This window comes from Anguilla rostrata, chromosome 1, assembly GCF_018555375.3.
Source record: "Anguilla rostrata isolate EN2019 chromosome 1, ASM1855537v3, whole genome shotgun sequence".
Classification (NCBI taxonomy): Eukaryota; Metazoa; Chordata; class Actinopteri; order Anguilliformes; family Anguillidae; genus Anguilla; species Anguilla rostrata.
In genome coordinates, this window is record NC_057933.1 from 9719950 (window position 1) to 9742822 (window position 22873).

The following is a 22873-nucleotide window of genomic DNA, read 5'->3' on the forward strand; positions in this document are numbered from 1 at the left end:
GAAAGAGAGAGAGAGGGAGAGAGAGAGAGAGAGAGAGGGAGAGAGAGAGAGAGGGGAGAGGAGAGAGAGAGAGGAGAGAGAGGGAGAGAGGGGCGAGAGAGAGTGAGAGGGGGAGAGACAGAGAGGGAGAGGAGAGAGTGAGAGAGAGTAGAGAGAGAGAGACAGAGAGAGAGAGAGAGAGAGAGGAGAGAGAGAGAGGGAGAGAGGGAGAGAGAGGGGCGAGAGAGAGAGTGAGAGTGGGGAGAGGAGAGAGAGAGAGAGAGGGGAGAGGAGAGAGTGAGAGAGAGCGTAGAGAGAGAGAGGGGGAGGGGGGGAGGAGGAAGTGGGCTCTCAGTGGCTGGCTGTACTCGGAGCGCTGTTGGCTGTTGGGTGGAGACTGAGCGTAGCAGCGAGGCGGCTGTCAGCCAGAGGAGAGCAGGAGGGAGGCAGCGTCTCATCGAGCACGCGCGCGCATGAGTGTGTGTGTGTGTGTGTGTGTGTCATCTCATTCAGAGCGTGTGGATACTCCGTCGGGCCGGGGCTCTCACTAGGAACTGCACCAGGCGCACACCCAGGAGAGGTAAGGCACATATTTCAAACATTCTTCTTCTACCAAGCGTTCGTACGTACATGTTTTTTTTCTAAAATACAAAAAAGAAAAAAAAAAGCAGAATCGAAAGAGGAGTGTTTCAGAGTCAGGGTTTTTTTTTTGTACAGTCATCAGATCGGCTGCTGTCGTTTCATGGGCGGAATGATGCTGTGGCCATTGACTGATGCAAAATGTGGAATTCCCTTCTTGTCCTGAACCGAATGCTCTATCCTCCTGCACGGGAGGTGTGTGTGTGTGTGTGTGTGTGTGTGTGCGTGTGCACTCGTACACGAGTGTGTGTTTTCTCATTCTCCGTACATGTGTGTTTGGTTTGGTTTACATTCGGCAGGGTGTGAATATCCCCCCCTTTTGGGGATCTGGTGTTGTGCTTCAGCTGCAGGTCCACAGATAGATAGAGTTTGCATGTCGATGAGAATTAGCGTTTAGCGGGCTACAGAATAGAAAATGAATCCTGGGCCAGAGCAGGGCTGGAGCGTGTGTGCTGTAGCCAGGGCTCCATGCTAACACATGAGAGAGCGAGATGAAATCCAGCGACAACGCTGGCAGGCAGCTCAGCCAGTGTGCAGCACAGAGCAGAGCAGAGAGAATGGATTGTGCTCTCTCCCTCTCTCTCTCTCTCTCTCTCTCTCTCTCTCTCTCCGTAGTGGGGAAGGGGGTTGCTGTAATTTGGAGCGTGAGGAATTAACAGCGTCCGTCTGTTTTTCCGGGAATGGCCGTCTCTGAACGGAGGGACGAGGAGGGGTGGGGAGAGGCTGGGAAAGACATAAAGAATGAAACGGGGGTGGGGGATGTAAACGCGAGAGGATTTCCCAGGAATCCCTGGGTTTTCAGATCCTCCAAGAGATAGAGTCCCGTGTCATTTACAGTAAAGCTAGAAAGGCCTGAAATGCTTGATATCTTGTGTGTGTGTGTGTGTGTGTGTGTGTGTGTGTGTGTGTTTTGCATGTGTGCCTGTGCTCAGGTTCGTGTGCACGCTCTGTGTGTATACATTATTCAGGGGTGCATTTTCGCTGGCTCCTGCCTCGTCCACGTTTGCGGCTCCTTATTCACGTCCCGCGCTCTCATTGTGATCCGGCCTTACGTAACCACGTATTCTTTCATAAAAAAACAAATCAAGGTCCCACCGTGGCCTAAAAAAAAGGAGAGAAAAAGGAACACGGCGACCCCGGCATGGGTGTTACGTAACAGCGGCGTTGCCCTCCGGCCTGCTCCGGCGACACGGGACAGGGGTGCGCGGTTGTTCGCAGAACCTGGCGGCGACCGCGCGGCTGGCGGGGCCCTGAGCTGGAGCCGCACGTCCCCTCCGAACCATCCGCGCCGGAACAACGGCACCGCCGAACGTCACCAACTCTGCCGCTACGCAGCTCAGCGTGTCAGCAGACAGGGTGCAAGTGCTCCGTCTGGTGTGTGTGTGTGTGTGTGTGGTAGTGTGTGTGAGTACATCTGCGTGTCTGTAGTGTATGTGCCTGTGTCTGTATGTCTATCTGTGTGTATTGTTGTATGTATGAGAGAGAGAGAGTGCATGCACTCCGTGTGTCCATGTGTGTATGTGCCTGTGTCTGTCTGTGTATCTGTATGTTTTGTTGTTGTTGTTGTGTGTGTATTTGTGTGTGTGTGTGTGTGTGAGAGAGAGAGAGAGCATGCACTCTGTCCATAAGTGATTGTGCCTGTGTCTGTTTGTGTATCTGTGTGGCATGTGTGTGTGTGTGTGTGTGTGTGCATGTGCATGTGAGTGTTTTGTGTGTATGTGTGTGAGGGCATGTGCGTGTGTGTGTTTGTATTTTTTGTGTGTGTGTGTGTGTTTCTTGACTTTGTAATTGCACGTAAATGTACCTGTGTATGCGCATGTGTCTGCCTGCATGTGTGTAGGAGAGAGTGGCTGTACAGTGGCTAGCAGGTAATATATCTTTTTATTATTTTTCCACTCCCAAAATTAAATTTTGCCCTCCGGTGAAGCCGGGGGGGTTTGGTCTTAAGCAACGGGGCTTTCGTTCCTCTTTTGTTTGTCGAGAGAGAGACACACAAAGAATCGGAGGCTTAAAGGAAAGGCCCAGGAAACTAATGAGTGCCCTAAAAGAGAGGGAAACAACCTTGGGCTAAAACTGTGAACACAGATACACAAATACAGGACTGACAGGTGCCACCGGACCCTAAGTGCTTACTGTACAGCGCTATGCCCTGTCCCACTGAGGATTGTCTTTGTGAAGATCTCTGGATAAAATATAGAGACAGAAACGAGCCTTGGAAGCTCGTTCTTGATGATTTTGGTGGACACACCGATTGGTAGATTCGACTAAATTTTTGGTGAGGGGTGTTGGAAGTAGTTAGGGTTAGGGTTGGGTGCCTGGATGCTATATGAGTGGATTTCAATGGAGGAGTGTTTTTACTTGAATGAAAGAGGAGTTCCGTGGCAGCAAGGGGCATGGCTTGGATTCATTTGATCAATAATGATAAAAGAATTCATATTTCTCATATTTGAGGCGCTTTTAACTGGCTGCGACTTCTACGTGCTGCGTAATCACTTCATGCATCTGGTTTATCTTAGGTCTCTTGTTTAGGGATTCAACTGAGGGATCTTTGCCAAGATTTCAATTTGAGGAACCGACCAACTGTCCTCTGGCATGTAGAACCCAGACTTTTTTTCCGCCTAGCAACAATCTGTGTGCATGTCTATTGGATGTTTCATCTATTCATTTTTTTTACAATGATGATAACACCATCTCTCAACCCTACCCCTAAACAGCGACTGTTAGTTTCTATAAGGAAATATTTGAGCTTAATCAAGATTTCCCCTGCATGTTTACATTACTTTGAACGTATTTGGCTGTGTTATTCTTGGCAGAGTTGTTAATTTTGCAGGAAACATTGTTTGCTGCCCTGTATTTTGGACAGCCGTAGATCCTGCTTACTTCCTCTGAAACAGGAGGTGGTGAGCAGCAGAGTGTGCTGAATGTTTTGATGGTATCTGATGCTAATTGCATCATCCATGCATGTTCATCAAAGGTGACGAAAGCACGTCTCTCAGCTCACAAGTCGACATTTTTCAGTTGCAGAAAAGTGGATAAGAGCTCGCTGTGTGAAGCAGCAACGATTCTGAAACACCTCTCAGTCACTTTGTTCTATTCTCTGAATGATGCCTTACTTCAAATCATGAACTGAATCAACTTTCATGGTTCAGGGCGAATTAGTCTTTTTATCATGACAATGTACGTGACCTCTATCATGCCGAATCTGACATCATTGCAGTCTTAGTCAGTCGGTTTAGTGCGACATAGCTGGAGTAAGACCTTGTCAGTGAGGTTGCGTTCAAATCGCCCTGGTGTCAGAAGTGTCTGAGCAAGACACCTACCTAACCCATAAGCTCTGCGATAAAGCATCAATTTAAGCGCTTTGATAAGTGCATATAATGCGTCATACCATTCCCATATATCTGCGAGCGTCACGCCGGGACAAAGAAACGATTGTCACTGAACTTGCCTGTATAAGATGCTCAGAATGATCGGTTTCGTGCACTTAAGCTCACCCTGGGAAAAGCATCACATGACGAAAAGAGAATCATATGGGGTCACGGAACTGAGTAACAGTAACGCAAACATTTACGCAACCAAACACGCCCTTCTCATATACAGTAAAGAGCTGTAGAAATGAGCATACGTACACACTGGAAGTGAAGCATACAGTGAGGTTTACGAGATGAATGTGAGTGCAAGGCAAACAGGCGGGTTTGACTGAAGAGCCCTATGGGGTTTACACGCCTCTCATCTGTGAGACGAGCGACGGGTTCATCGGCGAGCCGGCGGCCCTCGGGCGACCCCGCGTCAGTCCGCCCGCTTGAGAAACGAGGCGCTAGATTGCTCACGGCCGACCGGTGACCTGCCCCCCCCCCCGCGACCCCTCCCTCTCTAGCCCCCTCCCCCCCCCCCCCCCGCCGGCCTGAGCACCATCCTCCTCACGGCGAGGGTCCGGACCACCACCCCGCTGCTGCATCCTCTCCCGGGCGGTCCTGCCATTTCCCGCCCCCCCCCGCCCCCCCATCCTCCCTCCATCATTTGGGGGGCCTCATTAGGGGGTCGAGGGGGGAAGCTGTTCGGTCGATGCCGGAACTGCTGTTTGGTCCTCCTTGCCATTGGCAGGGAGTGGCATTATTGATGTGAGTGGTGGGGGGGCGGGGGGGCATGGGGGGATGAGGACGGTGGTGTGGGGCTCTAAGTCCCTTCCTCTCATTGGGTGTGGATCCTCACTGTGCATGAAAAACACCCCCAACACCGGTGTCTCAGCTCATTTGAATCCCTGTTTTTATTTAGTACACATTTTGGGATCAATCTGCTGCCACGTAGCTGGACTAGCACCCAAATCACACAATTCAAAAGGTTACAGATACTTATGTTGGCAGTATTAGCAGCTCAGAGTTCTTTTGGGTTTTTTGTTTTTTTTTTGCAGTGAAGTTATATATCTGGGGCGGGATTTATTTCCTAAATTTTGATCACACTGCTTTCTTGTGAGTGAACTTGTGATAGTCGCAGAATAGGAATTTGTGCCTTAAGCAAGGAGTTCCTCATGTTCGCGATAACAGCAGGGCATAGAGGCGAGCCGGAGAGAGACGCAGAGAGAGAAAGAGAGAGAGAGAAACAGAGAAAAGAGAGAGATGAACAAAGAGAAAGAGAGAAAAGTGTGAGCACCCTTTGGCGGTGACTGGCAGAGAACAGCTTTCCCTCTCCCCTGCTGCAGTTATGACCTGGTTTATTGAATCTCGGCCAGTCCAGGAGGAGCACGACCCTCTCCCATCTTCAGTTACCGACTTAAATTTAATGTGCAAGATCGCAAATATGTGAATAGAATGTTCTTAACTGAACATTCTAATGCTGATGTAACAATCACTACTGGTAAATGTAATCAATGCAGTTCTGGAACACTGAATTATAATTTTGAAAGAAAAAAAAAACATTCCAAAAACCTACTCTTCAAAGGATTCAGAGATTTCACAGCCACCTGGGACAGACTGTGGAACAGGGAGGAGAGACTGATTCTGATGCCAGGGTTGTACTCTGTCACCTGTTTGTGAGGGAAGAATGTATGCATCTTTGTGCAAATGTGCTGATATGTGACTAACATTTCCACCTCTTGCAAATGGCAAAGAGGCAGCACGTCCCAAAAATAGTTGGTCAAATAAACAGGGGCCTTGTTTCACATTATATTCCGTGCTGATAACACATGTTTATGTACCTGTGTGCTTACACACATCAAAGAAGAACAAGAGAGCATTCAACACATGCAAATGTAAGGGCGGGCTATCTGTTTTCATACCATACAAACACACCCACACAATGATGAACTCACACAAAGATACACACACACACACACACACACGCACGCACACATGCACACACATTTGTAAACTCACACAGTACAGCAATGCTGAAAGAATCACATCATATAGTTTTCAAATGGGCATACTGTACATGAAATAGAAGAGAGACCTAGAGGAGAGGGATTCTGGTATGTTGAAATTACAATCAAAAGCATAGGATTTGGAAGTGTGTGTGCGTATGTGTGTGTGAGTGTGTTTACGTGTATGCGTATATGTGTGTGAGTGTGTGTGTGTGTGTGTGTATCTTTGTGTGACTTCATCATTGTGTGCGTGTGTGTAAGTATGTGTGTATGTGTGAGTGTGTGTGTGTGTGCGTGTGGGTGTGCGTGTGTGTGTGTATGTATGTGCGTGCGTGTGTGTGTGTGTGTGTGTGTGTGTGTGTGTGTGTATGCATATGTGTGTGTTTATCTGTGTGTATTCCTGTGTGGTTTAATTCTCCCCAGTGCACCCACCCTTCTGCTGCCCCGTCCGCGCTCAGGAACAGGTGTTCAGTGATGATAAAAGAGCTCCGGGCCGCTCATCCATCTCAGAGTGCTAATGAATCAATGATTTACCCGTCCTCAGACGGGCCGCGCTGTCTCGTTTGGGTCCCGCGCCGCCCCCCTCCGGAGCAGCCGTTTCACCCGCCCGAAAGGCTTGTTGTTCCCGACGAGGCTTTCTCCAAACGGGACCGGGGGTCCCCTTTTCGGTCGAGTGTCAGCCACTTTGGGGAGTGATTAAGAGCTACAGGATGGACCTCGCCTGGCAGACTCAGGATGAATCCAGCAGGGAATTGCATGCTGGGTAGCCGAGAGTGACGATCTTGCTCACGCCCACGCACAAAACTCCGAGCACTGCGAGCAGCCCACACACACGCCAAGGTGCCGTTCCTTCACGAGCAGAACATCTCGCTCGCTCCAACAGTCACACTTACAGCGCAGACACACACACACACACACACACACACACACACACACATACACACACGCACACACACGCACTACGCACGTACACACACACCACTACACACACACACACGACACACACACCACCGTACCACGACACCGTACACACACACACACACACACACACACACACCGCACACACACACACACACGCACACACTGTCACGCACACACACACACACACACGCACGTACACACACACTACACGCACACTGACGTACACACACACACACACACACCGCACACACACGCACACACACACACGCACACACACCACACAGCACACACACCACACACAACACACACACACGTACACGCACACTCGCACACACACACGCACACACGTACACACGTACACACACACACACACACACACACACACGCACACACCTCACACACACTCGCACACACACACGCACACACATACACACGTACACACACACACACACATGCACACACACACCTCACACACACACACAGAACTCGTTGAATGATGAAAAAGGTTTGATTTTTTTTAATAAAAAGCCCTGCTGGGAGGCATTAGCGAGGCCTGGGGATCGGCTGGTCTCTGCTTGGCACTGCCCAAGGTGTGAAATTAGAGTGCAGTAATTAAAGACCAAACCCCCGTTCCACCATCTGGCCCATGGAGAATGAATTATTAACCTGTAAAAGGCTGCCAGGAAGGGTCGCACCCAGGGGGGAGGGGCGCACACACAAGGAGGGACGGGACCCCACTGCAAACTCACTTTGGTTCTTACACACACACACACACACACACATACACACATACACAAAAATAAATCCACCATGCACACACACACACACATACACACATGCTCTCCTATGCACATACACCCACACAAGTGCATACACACTCTCAAACACACACACACACACACACATGCGCTCATGTGCGCACACAAATCCACACTGCACTCATGCACATACACACATGCTCGACACACACACGCTCCATACACTCCACACACACACACACACACACACACACTCACTGTGCGTGTGAAGCGCACGCTCCAGCGTGCAGGGGCAGCATGAGCCGCTCTGTGCAATGACAGTGAGGTGCATTCTGTGATGTCACAGTCAGGACAGGGGACGCTGGGAGCCCTGAATGAGGCTACAGAATGGAGCTCTCTCAGCTCTGAGAGGCCCTTGTGTGTGTGAGCGGGTGCACAGCATTAACGACTGTCTCCAATCGCCTCCTTTGTCCCGCCAAGCCCACAGTGCCATCCCCCTACCCTCTATCGGTGGAGAGGACCAGGGGCTCGCCAGGACTGCATGGCTCTTACGAATGATCTGCCGGGAGCAATCTTTAAAAATGCCCGGCCAATGTCTGTAGATTTTAATCAACGACAATTAGCACATTGAAAGGGTACACATTGAGTTGAGGCACGTTCACATGCGTTTGAAGAGAGATTTGCTTGCTAGTAATGGTTTGCTAAATTGTGTGAAAATGGCAGTACTTTCGATTAAAGATCATAACTATAAAGATCACTGTGGACTGTAGGCTACTGCGCTGTTCTGTTCTACCTTTGCACATAGTGCAGATATATGTTGCTGAAGAATGAGGCAGGAGAGCAGACAAAACATTATAAACTTACTTGCATATGCTTTTACGTAGAGAGAGAAAGAGAGGGGGGGAGAGAAAGAGAGAGAGACAGGGAGAGAGAGAAAGACAGGGAGGGGGAGGGACAGAGAGAGAGAGAGAGACAGGAAGGGAGAGGGGGAGAGAGAGACACACAGGGAGAGAGAGAGAGAGAGAGAGAGAGAAAGAGAGAGAATGGTTTTTTGCTCTATTTCCTGAGATTGCAATAGAGAGAAATGGGTGGATGGATCAGTTGGGACTGGACAAATATGTTGAATAGCTCAGTGCACTGCCTGCTCAGCACCTCCAGCTCAGTTGCGTGTTCCGTTTCCCCAGGCGAATTACGACCCCACTGCGACCCCTGAGTCCAGGCCGGGCCGTACCCCTCACCGCCCGCCGTCCCCGGTCCAGGGGGGGGGAGCCGCGTGGAGCACAGAGAGCTGTTCAGCCTCTAAAAACACAAACTAGGCGTGGCTGGCGCCTCAGCTCTTGGGAGTGTCACGGGTCAGCTAACTAAGGGTGGAGATGCTGTTTCTGGATTGCTGGGCAGGGGGAAACAGGAAATAAACTTTTAAGATTGCAGTTTGTTGTTTTTTTTTGTTGTTTTGGATGGCCGAATTAAACTTTTAAGGTGGTGTTCGCAGTGCAGGCCTTAGCCTTGGAGTGGTCCTGAGCAGGATTTGATTATTAAATCATTATAAATTATATATTATGAATTATATATATATATTCATGTTTTGGAATAATTAGGGGGCCCCCTGGTGGTCGCGGGACCTAAGTAGCTGCTTAGGTTACTTACCGGGTTGAGCCGACTCCGGGTGTGCCGGAAGTGACTAACCATTCAAGAATACTGGACGCAGATGGAATGCGGTTGCGCAATTGTTTCTGTAACATTGTATCACGGTGAATCAGTGTTTCTTACCATTCTGGAATCAATCAGCTACTAGCTTCGGCCTATTGCAGCATCGCAGCTCTGCGCTGGTTAGCAAGTCATGTAGGGGGAATTGCACTGCTGTAGTCTGGCAGGGTATCTATTGCCGGTGAAGTTGTGGAGCGAGGATTTATGGCTCTGGAATTCCCTTCCATTGCAAACCTGGTCTTGCAGAGTAATTGGCCCATTTGTCAGCGGCAGCAAAGGCAAAATCACAGATGCATGAAAAATGGATCGGTCGGAGGGCGAACGCGAGGTGCCGGCACTCCGGAGCTTTCGTTGGGAAACGAGCTGTTGGTTCATTAAGGCCGGAGATCGCTGCAATGCAAATGTGCGAAGCGACGGTGACGACAACAACAGAAAAAAAAAATCACGCTTGCGTCTGTTTCCTTTTAAAATAGTTCAAACTTGCCACTTTGTTTCACTTCGAAAATATAAGAAAGTGTTAGAATTCAGCTCTTGTGTGGCTGGTCGCCGTTCTCTGGCTTGTTGTCATCCCTGATTGGCTCTCCGTAAAGCACCGTTTTCGGCTCTGGGTTGTTTGGCGGGGGACAAAGCGGGATTTTCCCCGGGCTCTGAGTAAGCCCTGCCAGTGTGTAGCTCCACACGCAGGGCTGCCACATCTGCAAATGCAGGCAGGGCTTGCCAGGCTGCTGTGCTACATTTTGACTGAAGCTGGGAGCCTGGCTCAGAACGCTCTGCTTTCTCTCTCTCTCTCTCCACAGAAGACCCCAAGCAGAGAAAGTGCTGACTGAACCTGCAGCTGAAGGCCAAGGCGGAGAAGTCAGCAGAGACAAGGTGAACAGAGAGATCAGTGGCTGCAGTGTGCTTGTGTGTGCGTGTGTGCGTGCGTGCGTGCGTGTGCCCTAGTGTGCATATGCTCCAATCGGTGTGTGTGCAAGTTTGTACGTTTGTGTATCGCTGTGTCCATTTGACAGTGTGTGTGTTTTGGCACACACTCACCTGTGCTTGCGTGTATTATATTGTATCCTTATAACAACTGTATGTGAGTGTGTGTGCAATGTGTTAGTGGGCATTAGCGATAAACAAACCGGGTGTGAGCATCTGTGTGTGCTTTTTCATGCATGTGTGCACACGTGCATGCATTCTGCGCATAAGTGCACATGTGTGACTACAATGTATGTCAGGGTTTAATTTTAACCTCGGGTGTTTCCGTGTTCAGTGATATGAACCACTCTGCACGTGCACCAGGAAAAAACAAAAGGTTTTACTGTTCATGTAAAACAAAGAAATAATTTCCCCTCTCTTCTCTCAGTCGTCAGTTTTGTTCAAATTTGAAGCAAAATTTGTTTAAAGCCGATTGATGTAGGGGTACAGAGCACCAAATATGGCTCTGTGAGATTAGCCTGACTTTCTCAACATTTCTGAAGAGAAGCTGACGGCAGTGACAGAGCAACATGAATACAGTTAACGTCTGTGCCACAAAGATATGTGTCAATTACCATGCTGTAGCCACAACTATTGACTGAGACATCTCTCTAAAAAAAGGGGCACTAACCACTGAAAGAATTTGCTTCCATATCCACTGAATTGCCAAAAGTAACATTTGCCAAAGCAATAACTGCATTCTCAGTTCAAAACCCTTGTGGAACCAGGTACAAATTTGTCTGAAAAATACACGCTCCTACTTTATTGCGCGCCTTCTTCTCTTATCATAACCTTCAAACTTTATCGAAGTTTGCGATTTTATTTTGAAAAAACGGCAGTTTCTACTTAGCCCTACGTTATCTCTTCACGTAATAACAAAGTCCTACTTTCCTACTTTACTGTACTGCTTTCAATCCAGAAACCTCAAATAGTCACAATAACCTAACAATAGGTTTGTAATATTATAACCACTTTCAACACCTCCCCCGAGAGGTAAAAACTAAATAATAGCGTGGCCTAATTAAGGGTGTTTTTTTTCTTCTCCTTCTTCTTCTTCTTCTTCTTCTTTCCAAAGGATCAGTTAAGAGCTTTGTCCAATGTGTGATTGTCGGCCTACTTTCATTGAGTTGCACCCACTGACGTTTTAACTCTGACCGCGACGGCGAGGTTGTGACACTGGGACCTTGTGTAACGGCTCGGCCCTTGTAGAGCCAGGGGACCTCTTCTGATGCGTTTCCCACACTTATTTCCTGCTACACAAATAGTTGTCTGGTAATTACAGGTAATAGCCTCTGGGCAGGTGGCTCTTACGACCTGGGCAAACAATTAGCCTATCTCTTTAATGTTTTAAAAGCTCAAATTGGGCGCCGTGGGAGATAACACACCCCCGGACACACACGCGTTATCAATCAGAGACTCGGAGACCGAAGAGCCCTGGTGGTTTTGTATTTTTTTTTTTATTTGCCAGTATTTCTTCCTGGTAGACATGCATTACAGCTTCCCGTTTGATTTTCTTCAGCTTTGTGCTCTATTTTAAAACCTCCCTAATGGGTGACACTTTGTGCTTATTAAAATAGAACTATCGAGTGATTACGTGTTTCTTCCGTTGATGTCAGAGCATTAGTCAGTTTCTTTGCATAGAGGATTGTGCATGGAAGAGTTGTGCACGGGAGACTTGTGCACGGGGAAAGCTGTGCACGGGAGGGTTGTACACGGGTCAGTTGTGCACGTGAGAGTTGTGCACAGCAGGGTTGTGCACAGAAGAGCTGTGCACGGGAGGGTTGTGCACGGAAGAGCTGTGCACGCTTCTTCCTGTAGCTCCTCTGTGACAGATTTTTGGAAAGGGCGCACATATGGCACACACTCCAGGTTCCTGCTTTTTTTCCAAGGCAAAAAAATCAGTGGAGCTTCACAGTCTGTCACCTTTGGGAATGCTGTGAAAGCCCGTCCACACCACGATCCCCAGGGGACCCATACAGTGAAGAATCCAAATCAGCAGCCCGGGGGTAATCTGGTGCTGCACCTGCCACAGGCCAGAGAAAAAAAGAGAGGAACTGAAAGCAGGAGAGAGAGAGAAAGAGGAGAAGACAAGGGAAAGAAGATGGACAGGACTTGAGTTCACCATCACAAGCCCAATGGAAACTGTGCAGCTGGGGTAATCCGGACGAGCTACTTGCACCAAGCGTACAGAAACGTTAGAATATAATGATTCCGTCATTATGCTTGACATTAAAACGCGTTGCAGCTTACAAGAAAACCTAAACCTGAATTCCCCACATCGCAAACTTAAAGTTGTCGTAATATTTATTCCGTGTCAGCTACATTGCTACCTGACAATCTCCACTCTCTCAACTCTCTTCAAATCAGTCTCTTTTTCCTCTCTCATTCTTCTCTCTCTGGGTTAAATGTCAGCGTCCCTGGAATCCCAAACATTAAAGGCCCATAGGCCGGGGTGCTACCGGTCTCACCCTCCACTCCAGTGTCACAGCTATCAGGAGGAGGGGCTACACGGTGCAGCCCCCTGTGTCCCCCTGCAAGGACAGGGAACTGGAGGACTACAGGAGTCTCAGGGACAGCAGTGAACGACAGCTGCAAACATTACATTATTAATTCAACCACCAAATGCCCCCTGTTCTCCTAGGCAAACCTACACTGCTTAGAGCCACAGAAGAACAGCACTTTCATACAGGGAAATCATGAAAGGAGCACTACATGGGTACCCAGGCTGTTAACATGTTAATAAACAGAGAGTTCATTAGAAGCAGTCTGTTCAATTCATTTAAGACAAAGAAGAACAAGGGGCTGTAGCTTAATGTGGTTAAAGTTGCCTTCATTAATTCGGGTTATCCATGTAGGAAATTAAAAACATATGTCCACAAACATGCTTTAACTAAACAAGCCTGTGCCATGGTGATTTGATGGAAGGCCTTTTTTTTACACTAGATTAGGTTTACAAGATTAACCAGTAAACTTGTGGAACACAACAGTCGATCGACCCAGTAGTTATTTCTGCTGTATAAAAATCTCTTGCTGTTGAGAACCATGAGGGCGCATCACGTGTGATGTGCACACATTTATATTCCTTATTAAACTTTATTATATATTGATCCAGTAATACCTTGCCACTATTTTCTGGACCCCACTTTATGCACTCAGCAGTACATGAAGTACCATGCTTGTTTTTCACCCAGGTACATTTACGCTCACTCCAATTGTCACCATCCCCGGGAGAGCCTGCCAGGCTTTGACGGATAGCAAGGCCAAGCCTCTAGGGCACTGTGAAATTCTACGGGACTAAAAATACTGACAGGAGACCCCTCTCTGCCACCCCCAGGGCACCTCTCCCCAGAGTGCACCAGAGCGGGCTGTCAGTTCATTAGTGTCACCTCCTTCATGAGCCCCTCAGCAATATTTACATCTCAAAATAGCAGCTGGATGGGTCGGTCCATAGGAGCTGGAACAGGAGTCAGGGTCTGTCTATAGGAGCTGGAACAGGACTTGGGGTCTGTTTATAGGAGCTGGAATTGGACTCAATGTCTGTCTATAGGAGCTGGAATTGGACTCAAGGTCTGTCTATAGGAGCTAGAACATGACTCAGGGTCTGTCTATAGGAGCTGGAACAGGACTAGGAGGTCTGTCTATAGAAGCTAGAACAAGACTCAGGGTCTGTCTGTAAAAGCTGGAACAGAATCAGGGTCTGTATATAGAAACTGGAACAGGACTCGGCCTGTATAGGGAAGCTGGAACAGGATTCAGGGTTTGTCTATAGGAGGGTCTGTCTTACAACACTTTTCATTTATGGTTTTGTGAACTAAATGTTGTACCCAGGTAATGGTACTTACAGTCTCTCACTGAAAATTTCTGAATTTCACAGGCTTTTGTGGAGACACATGTACACACACCTGTATACATATATTCATACATACATGCGTGTGCATGTGTGCATGCATTCATATATATATAAAGTACCTGCCAAAAGTATTTGGTCACCCGTGGAGGGATGTATTTTTGCAAATACACACCCTTTTAGGCAAACAGATTATAGTTTCCCTTTCCCTGTGGTCAGGAAAACTGGTTTCTTTCTAGTTGCATCTAGTTGTAGTGCATTTTTATGGTGGTTTCTTTTGCAAGACACCACAAGATATTTGTCTTCTGCCTCTGATGTTATCCTTCTTCTTTCTGGTCTTCTCCGATTAACATTAGTGCCCATCAGCTGGACCCTTCTGAGTGTGTACTGAACACTGCTCCTGGAAATCTTAAGCTTCTTTGCAATTTCTCACTGGGCATAAACTTCTTGCCACAGTATGTTTACTTGGCTCTGCACTTCAAAGCCTAACACCTTTGCCATATTTCTTGCAACATGAGTGCATATTTGACTTACACTACAGGTCAATGGTATTAGGCTACATGTGGTTTTTACAAAATTAAGGTAGATACGAAGATAAATCTTAGTAGATAAGATTTCGGTCTCCCTCTCCTCCCTCCCACTTTGCAAAATGATTGGACAGACTTCTAATAGTATGTTTTATTGTAATTAAAGACAAAGGAGACCATTTTGAGGAAAGTCATGTTTGAGATTATTTTAGTAAAATCCATCCTTTTGTGCTATTGTCAATATGAATTGTTTATACTTTGGTTTGTTATTTAATAAATGTGCATACATTAATCAATCAATAAATCAATCAATCAATCTTTATTTATGTAACACATTTCATACAGTGGCTGTAGCCCAATCTGCTGCACATGATCGAAAGACAAAACTGCATTAACTGAATTCTTCTCTACCTAAAGTTCATTTTATAAACCACAGGTGGCCTAATACTTTTAGCCTGTATTGTATGCATGTTCTGTTTGTACGTGTACACATATTTGTATGAGCACATACCTATGTTAATTTGAGAGAGACGAAGAGAACGGCTATGTGAAGTGCTGAATGAGCGTGAGCAAGAGAACGAGGGAGAGCAAGAAAGAGAGACGGAGAGAGAGAGAGAGAGAGAGAGACGTCATGACCTTATGAAGTGGCAGATGTGTGTGAGAGAGAGAGAGCGAGAGAGAGAGGTCATGACCATATGAAGTGGCGGATGTGACAGAAATAGAGAGAGAGGTCATGACCATATGAAGTGGCGGATGTGAGAGAGATAGAGAGAGAGGTCATGACCATATGATGTGGCGGATTTGAGAGAGATAGAGAGAGAGGTCATGACCATATGAAGTGGCGGGTGTGAAAGAGATAGGGAGAGAGGTCATGACCATATGAAGTGGTGGATGTGAGAGAGATAGGGAGAGAGGTCATGACCATATGAAGTGGTGGATGTGAGAGAGATAGGGAGAGAGGTCATGACCATATGAAGTGGTGGATGTGAGAGAGATAGGGAGAGAGGTCATGACCATATGAAGTGGCGGATGTGAGAGAGATAGGGAGAGAGGTCATGACCATATGAAGTGGCGGATGTGAGAGAGAGAGAGAGAGACCATGACCATATGATGTGGCAGATTTGAGAGAGATAGAGAGAGAGGTCATGACCATATGAAGTGGTGGATGTGAGAGAGATAGAGAGAGAGGTCATGACCATATGAAGTGGCAGATGTGAGAGAGAGTGAGAGAGAGCGAGAGAGAGACCATGACCATGTGAAGAGGTGGATGTGAGAGAGAGAGAGAGAGCGAGAGAGAGACTATGACCATATGAAGAGGCGGATGTGTATGTCCTTGCTGAGCCTGGAAAGTGTACAGCTGACAGCCACAGCGTTTGTGGGTCTCAAGGCGGAGTCCTGTGGGAGAGACCCGATCAATAAATAAAACATACGAGTCAGACGCCTCAGCACTCTGGAGCTCACTCAGCTCTACTGAGGACCTGTCTCTCTCTCTCTCTCACAGACACACACACTGTCTCTTTCTCTCTCTCTCACACACACACACTCTCTCTCTCACACACACATGCACACACACACACACACACATGCATACACACATACGCACTTTCTCTCTCTTTCTCTCTCACACACTCACATACACACACACACACACTCTCTCTTAGTCTGTCTCTCTCACTCTTCTCTCTTTCACACACACACCACACTCTCTCACTCTTTCTCTCTCTCCCACACACACCTCTCTCTCTCCAACACACACTTCTCTTCTCTCTTCTCCTCTCACACACACACATTCACACTCTCTCTTGCTCTCTCTCACACACACACATTCACACTCTCTCTTGCTCTCTATCACACACACATGCACACACACATATGCACACCTCCCCGAGCCCTGCATGCTCTCCTGTCCTCTGCTCTCTAGTCATGCCCGCAGTTCAGCCGTTGGGTTAATGGCATTAGCCAGGCCAATCCGGAGAGATTATCTGTTATCTGGAACACTTTCATTTCTTCCTTCATCTGTTAGTGGTGGGGCATTGGTCAGTGGGACATATTAATGCTGTTTACTCTGACTCCTGAACCTGTTCTAATGCCCACTGAGGGTTTAGGCTTTTGAGCGCGGGGGTGGTGTGAGCCGATGTTTACTTCAGACAGACTCCCCTTCCGTCTAACGGGCTAATTTTTTGTTCCATTTCTAGGCCGTTTGTTCCTGTGTGTATGCATGTCTGCAGGGAATATCTTTCCTTTAATGCACTTTGCTGTTCACCCAGAGACCAAGGATGCTTTGAACGGCTGTCCCGCATCATGCTCAGAGTGGCTGTATTAGCGTTCATTGCTGTGATCCTCTGAGCAGCGTAGGCTAGCCGTGTTTGCTTTCCTTGGTGTGGGTACAGTAGTGATTTTCGATATCCTCCATTATCACTTCTGAGTACGGTTACGCAAAGATTGTTCATTAGCACTCTGTTATTTATTTTTTCCTTGTGTGATTATAGTTGTGCCTTTCAGTATTTATGGCTTGCTTTAGATATTTCTCTATGTGGTTGCCTTACTGTTGCTCTGTGTGAATGCAGCAGTGCGTTCACAATAAATGGTTGCCATGTTACCAGATGTGCATAAGTCAACAGCTAAAATTATACGATGGCTTCCTGTATACTGTATCAAAATACAGAATCTCCTCTTCTTCAGTATTCAGTTACCTATTCCTTATTAGTCTTGTGGGCAACTACCTTAAAAAAAAAACACAGCAACCACATTAACTTCACCTTCAATACTATTACCTGTAATAGCTTGATAAAACTCAGATTTCATAGTTCCTTGGACTCAACGTGCTGGATCCCTTAATTTAAAAAAAAGATTCTATTTGGGGAGAGGTCATATGGTGTGAAATCAGTGTTTTAAAAACAAATAGGCACATTTCAGCCCCACAACACAGCACATGCTCCGTTCTCTACCAGCTCTGAATGGAGATCTCAGGCTCTTGCTCCTAAGTGGTGGAAGCAAATCAACTAAATAATTAAAAACAGTGGTGGTCAAAGATGAAACGACTCTAACTGAACAGACAGCGGCAGAACTCTCATTCAGAACAGGCAGTGGTGGTCTGCCTGAGCACTATAAGATAGAGAGAGAGAAGAGAGAACGAGAGGGAGAGAGCGATGGGGTGGGGTAGCATTAAACTAGGGAAAGAATATTCAGAGGCGGCAGAAAGCCAGAAGGGAAAATGAACAGAAATGAGACCACGGTGAGGTGCGGCTAATCAATACTGACAGGCATGCTGAGGCTCCCATGGGCAGATGGGCTATCGATGGCAGATCAACCCACCCCCCCCCCAACCCGGCCCCCACCCTCCACCGGCCCCCCGCCCCCCCGGGACCCCCACACAGGCCGGCAGGAAGAGAATCAAAGGGAACGTCAGGCGGAGCAGGGGGCACCTCCTGACAGGGCCGCTGTGACACAGCAAACAAGCCCCAAGCTGCTCGCTGTGTGATCCCTCTGAGCACTCGATAACAACAGGTGTGTGGCGGGATCCATCAATATTAATATTCCCGCTCCACGCTGAGATCAGTCTTCGCACCATGACTCATAATAAAGCCAGAACCCCAGGCTCTGCCGAGGAGGGAGGTCTTGCCGGGATTATTCACGGGGGGACGTCTCTTTCAGCCTAATGCCTTTTCCTTTCTGACAGGAAACCACCGCTACGGCATATGGTTTCTTTTTATTTTTGTTGGATAGGCCAGTGTGTCAGCGACTGCTACGACTCAGTGACCGAACATGTCCAGTTTTAGGCTCATGAATGGAGTCTGGACAAAGAAATTCTATTTTCATTAATCACAATGACCTACAGTATGATGCATTTTACCATGGATGTAAAATATCTCGTAACAAAAGGTGATTTCCCATTTGACTCTACTGCTTTACATAGTAGTTGAAACTTCTATAAACTTGCTTTTTTTCCCAGCTTGTGACATTTTCAAACCCACCACTACCAGTTTTTGGCATCATGTCTGCTGAACACACAGCAACGTTAACCCTTTCAGGCCACTAAGAGCGGAAATGAATACTGGTGTTGGGCCAGTTTTGCCCCACATTAGCACAGGCAGTCACAAGTGTTGGTTTCCACCTGGTGGTCATCTGCAGGAACTGCAACCATCTTATATAAAGCCTGCTCCTCCTTCCCCGTTCGAGCTGGGCAATCTCAGCACAGACTGACAGAATCAAAATGTTATTTCTAATGACAAGAAGATGGAAACCATCTGTTTTTAAACTCAGATTTTTTTTTCCCCCCTCCCTTACATAGGAACCTCCTGATGTGAAGGTCCTCCTGAAGAGAAAGGTCCACTTCTGCTAACCGACCAGAAGAGAGTACTTTAGCCCAGAGGCACAACACAGAGTTTTAAGGTATGGTCAGCCATAATGGATGAATGGATGGATGGATGGGTGAGAGAAGATTTGTGTGCTATGTGGCTGCTTTCTGCACAGACACTGCACTCTACAGACATCTTGGATGGAGGGTGTGTGGTGAAAGCTATGTAACAGCATGCAACATCTGCTTTCTTTGCACTGATTTCCTCTGGCTGCCTGGTAAGTGGCTCAATGAATAATGCAGAGCGTAATGAGGGTGGTCTGGTGAGGAGGTGACATTCTGAGAAAACGCTTTCTCTTCGGGTGTTAGCCTCTAACCGCGCCTTCTCGTCCCCTTGCTCAGCGCAACTAAATATTATAGAGTAATCTCGCAAAAAAAAAAACAGTATTTCAGCCCAGGCGAGGAGTGGTGATGCGGACGCACGGTACGGTTTGTGGTGTTTCCTCCGGTTGCCAAGAAGCAAGGCAAGCGCACTTATCTAAGCACGCTTTGTTGGCAGTCACCATCGCCGGCTGAGGTTTGAGGAGTGTACTGGAGCATACACGCACTGTGGAAAGTATGAAACTGAATTACTTTCTTGGTGGAAGTTCAAGAACGAGACAAAGAAGCTGGCAGCGTTACAGAATGAATGTTTCGTTTCTCTGCCCCCGCCCCCCCCCCTTTTGTGTTACTGTGTCACTGGCTTTATTGCACAAGCGCAGAGACATTAACATGTGCGTTTGCAGTGTGCAGCACTTCCCAGTGTGCTTTATATGTCAGTGTGTCATGCCACACAGCAATGTTTGCTATATGTTGTTTCCTTCTACCCTCAGACAGCCTGCCCAGGCGCCTAGAGAAGCCTCATGGCCAGCAACAACACAGCCGGCATCGCCCAAGCCAGGAAACTGGTGGAACAGCTCAAGATGGAGGCCAACATTGACAGAATAAAGGTGCACGAGCATTGTATAACTGTCAAAAGAAAACTGAAAAGGTTTTTGCAAGTTATACTCATACAACACCGATATGATACATTTCCTCTGAGAAGTTACTCTCGCGTGACACTTTTAGTTTATTTATTCAATGAACAGGGATTGGTTTTTGTCAGTTGTCAGGCCAGTTATACTGATATAATTATATCAAAGAAGATTTGCTTTAAGTTGATTTTACTAAACACTTAAAGACCTGGACATAGAAACAAGAGTCAAACTTTGCCAGTGACATCAGTGCAACCAAACATTAAGCCTAACGTGATTATAAAGTTTTCTGGACTAGAAAGTAAATTTAGAAGGTTGCATTATGTTAAAGTACCAGGGACTATAACTCGAGAAGCACAGTGCCACCATGGGGAGAAAGGGGAAAAAAGAAAAATCTCTGGAATAAATTCATAGAATGTTCCTCCTCTTGCTCTGAGTTTAACGTGCTCCAGCATTCCCTATTCTGGGCTAGTCCCCGAGAAGGAGTCCTTCTCTACAGTTTGACTGTGCTGGCTGTTGAGCACCAATTTAGGTCTCTTTTATTTTAGCTGGCTTTACATTGCATTCATTTGGCAGATGCTTTCATCCAAAGCGACATACAGTAAGTGCATACCAAAGGTCACTGGAACAACTACAAAACACAGGTCCGATAAGATACAGTGCTCATTTTGTTCAGTTATTCATAGCCATGAACACATTAGGTCCAGTTCACACAGCGACAGTTATTCTGACCTACTCTGTGCTAAGCCAAACTAGGAGGGCTTGAAGTGCGTTGGGCATCTTCCCTTTCACACCGTGGTTCTCCTCCTTGTTTCTGCTCCAGGTGTCGAAGGCGGCGGCCGACTTGATGTCGTACTGCGAAGCGCACGCCAAAGAGGACCCCCTCCTGTCCCCCGTCCCGGCCTCCGAAAACCCCTTCAGGGAGAAAAAGTTCTTCTGCGCCATTCTGTAAACGGGGGGGGGGGGGAAGGGGGGCCAGGGGTTTCTGAAACGGCCCGTGGGGGGGCCGGGATGTGGACACTCGACATGTAGAATTTTCTAGCTGGGGCACGGCAATCGCCTTTCTCGAATGCTCGCAATGAGGGCAATTAAAAACCAACGAGTAACACGTAAATTTCAGTCAGGTGGCTACAAGGCATTGCATGTTTTAAAAGGAACCTTGTGGAGACGCACAAGGGGGATGAAGAGGGACCAGAAACGTGACTGACAGGAGATCTAGAGAGTCCTCGAGGTGTGTAGTGTAGCAGCCCACGCTGACTGGTGTAGAGTTGTAAAAACAAAATAAAAAATAAAAAAAACACACACAAAAAAAAACTAAAAGAAAACAAACAAAAAAACTTTGTGGTTCTTTTGAATAATACAAATGTTAAGGTGGATGGTGTGTAATGGCAACCAAAATCACGGTTTTGCAGGTTGAGCTTACGGCTGGAGATAGCATTTTTATTGGAATGATTTTTAAATGTTGAGTTTATTTTTAAGTTTGATTGGTTTGGCTATATCATTTAGAAAGCTTTCGGTTATGTGATTAATTATTTGACTATGATAACTGTTTTTCTTATAATTATAATAGTTTAGCAAAAATGTTTTTTAATGACAAAAAAAGTTCAAAAGTTGAAAGATGTGACATTCTTTACCAATATACATCTTTAACAATGCTGAAAAAATATATAAAAAACTGGCAGTGATTTTGTTTTCTTCCGATACTGGCTCTCTTTTTAACATTTGTATAAAATTGCTAGCAAGTAAAGTGTGTTGTGCTCAGTGCTCTGAATGTTTGTGGTGATATCAATAATAATTGCATGAAAAATTGACAAAGCCAAGCCCTGTTTTTCTTTCAGTGTGAAGCTTATTAGAGAATAGGCATTTCTGGTAGTGGCAGCTGTTCAGGCGGTAAAATCATTATAACTCAGCAGCATCTGCACCTCAGATAATTTCAGAAATATTCTGATTTATTTAGGAGTAATTCATTATTAAACATCACATTATAGGAAACACTTCTCACTGAAATTAGGCTATATATACAAACATATTTTGCCAATATTCTTACCCACAGTAACCACAAATGCATTGCTGATGCCTTCATATGCATCCTGAGTGTGCTACCTGAAAGAGACCTTGCTATTATGGTAACCAGATCTGTCCAGTTTGCGTATTCTGTAAGTTTAATAAACTACAAATGCTGTGTGCCATTTCACTAAGGACTAATATATTGACACAAATGTATATGGTGCTGTTGAGTGAACAGAAAGTCAGGTGGTTATGTCGTCATCATGTTATTATCATGGGTCACCTGGAGACACTGAGATCAGATTTGCTCTCCAGAACTATTCTTTGTCATGGGAAGTGATCAATTGTCCTCATTTTCTGGAAGGATATCCCACTGTTACAGTCTAGCAAAAGCTAACCAACTGCCCAGTCGCACTTCATTACACTCAGATTCAAAGGAATACCATGCAACCGTATCAATATAGTATTTACACTTAGCAAACACACAAGGGGAAAATGTGTCCGCTATGTTGCCTAATTACTTCTATCTAAGCTGTCAAACAGTCAGAGCAGAATCATTTGCTACTGCAAACTATGGAGCCCTCCATAAAATTGTTTTACAATTTAGTCAAACATCCATAGTACAAGGCACTCAAGAGGAGAGACATAAATGTTAAAAGCCTTATTATACAGGTAAGAGCATACTAAAATTCCTAATGGTCACACTGGTGCAGCTCCATGTTACATAATAAAATGTGCAAGCAGCTGATTGCATCATAATAAAAAAACACCTACATTAAATATGAGATAAGTCTATAGGTACATGACGTGAACATAACCTATCATACAATTATATAATCACAAATAACACAAGAACATT

General features: G+C 46.5%; 1 protein-coding gene across 3 annotated transcripts; it reads left to right on the top strand.

The window, feature by feature from the left end:
* Positions 1-332: 332 nt before the first annotated feature.
* Positions 333-22201, top strand: LOC135247555 (guanine nucleotide-binding protein G(I)/G(S)/G(O) subunit gamma-2). 3 transcript variants are annotated; one of them, XM_064321131.1, is made up of 5 exons: positions 334-559; positions 10161-10233; positions 18989-19089; positions 19867-19983; positions 20831-22201. In XM_064321131.1, exons 4-5 carry the CDS (start codon positions 19897-19899, stop codon positions 20957-20959), a joined length of 216 nt encoding a protein of 71 aa, XP_064177201.1. In that variant the 5' UTR covers positions 334-559; positions 10161-10233; positions 18989-19089; positions 19867-19896; the 3' UTR covers positions 20960-22201. The 3 variants fall into 3 exon arrangements, with proteins under 3 accessions (XP_064177218.1, XP_064177201.1, XP_064177209.1); XM_064321139.1 differs by having other exon boundaries at positions 10164-10233; XM_064321148.1 differs by lacking the exon at positions 10161-10233 and having other exon boundaries at positions 333-559.
* Positions 22202-22873: the final 672 nt, after the last annotated feature.

Excerpts from the sequence above, each read along its gene's own strand:
- LOC135247555 (XM_064321148.1), top strand. The coding sequence starts at position 19,897 with ATGGCCAGCAACAACACAGCCGGCATCGCCCAAGCCAGGAAACTGGTG. Across the intron at positions 19,984-20,830 it reads CCAACATTGACAGAATAAAG|GTGTCGAAGGCGGCGGCCGA; the intron begins GTGCACGAGCAT and ends TTTCTGCTCCAG.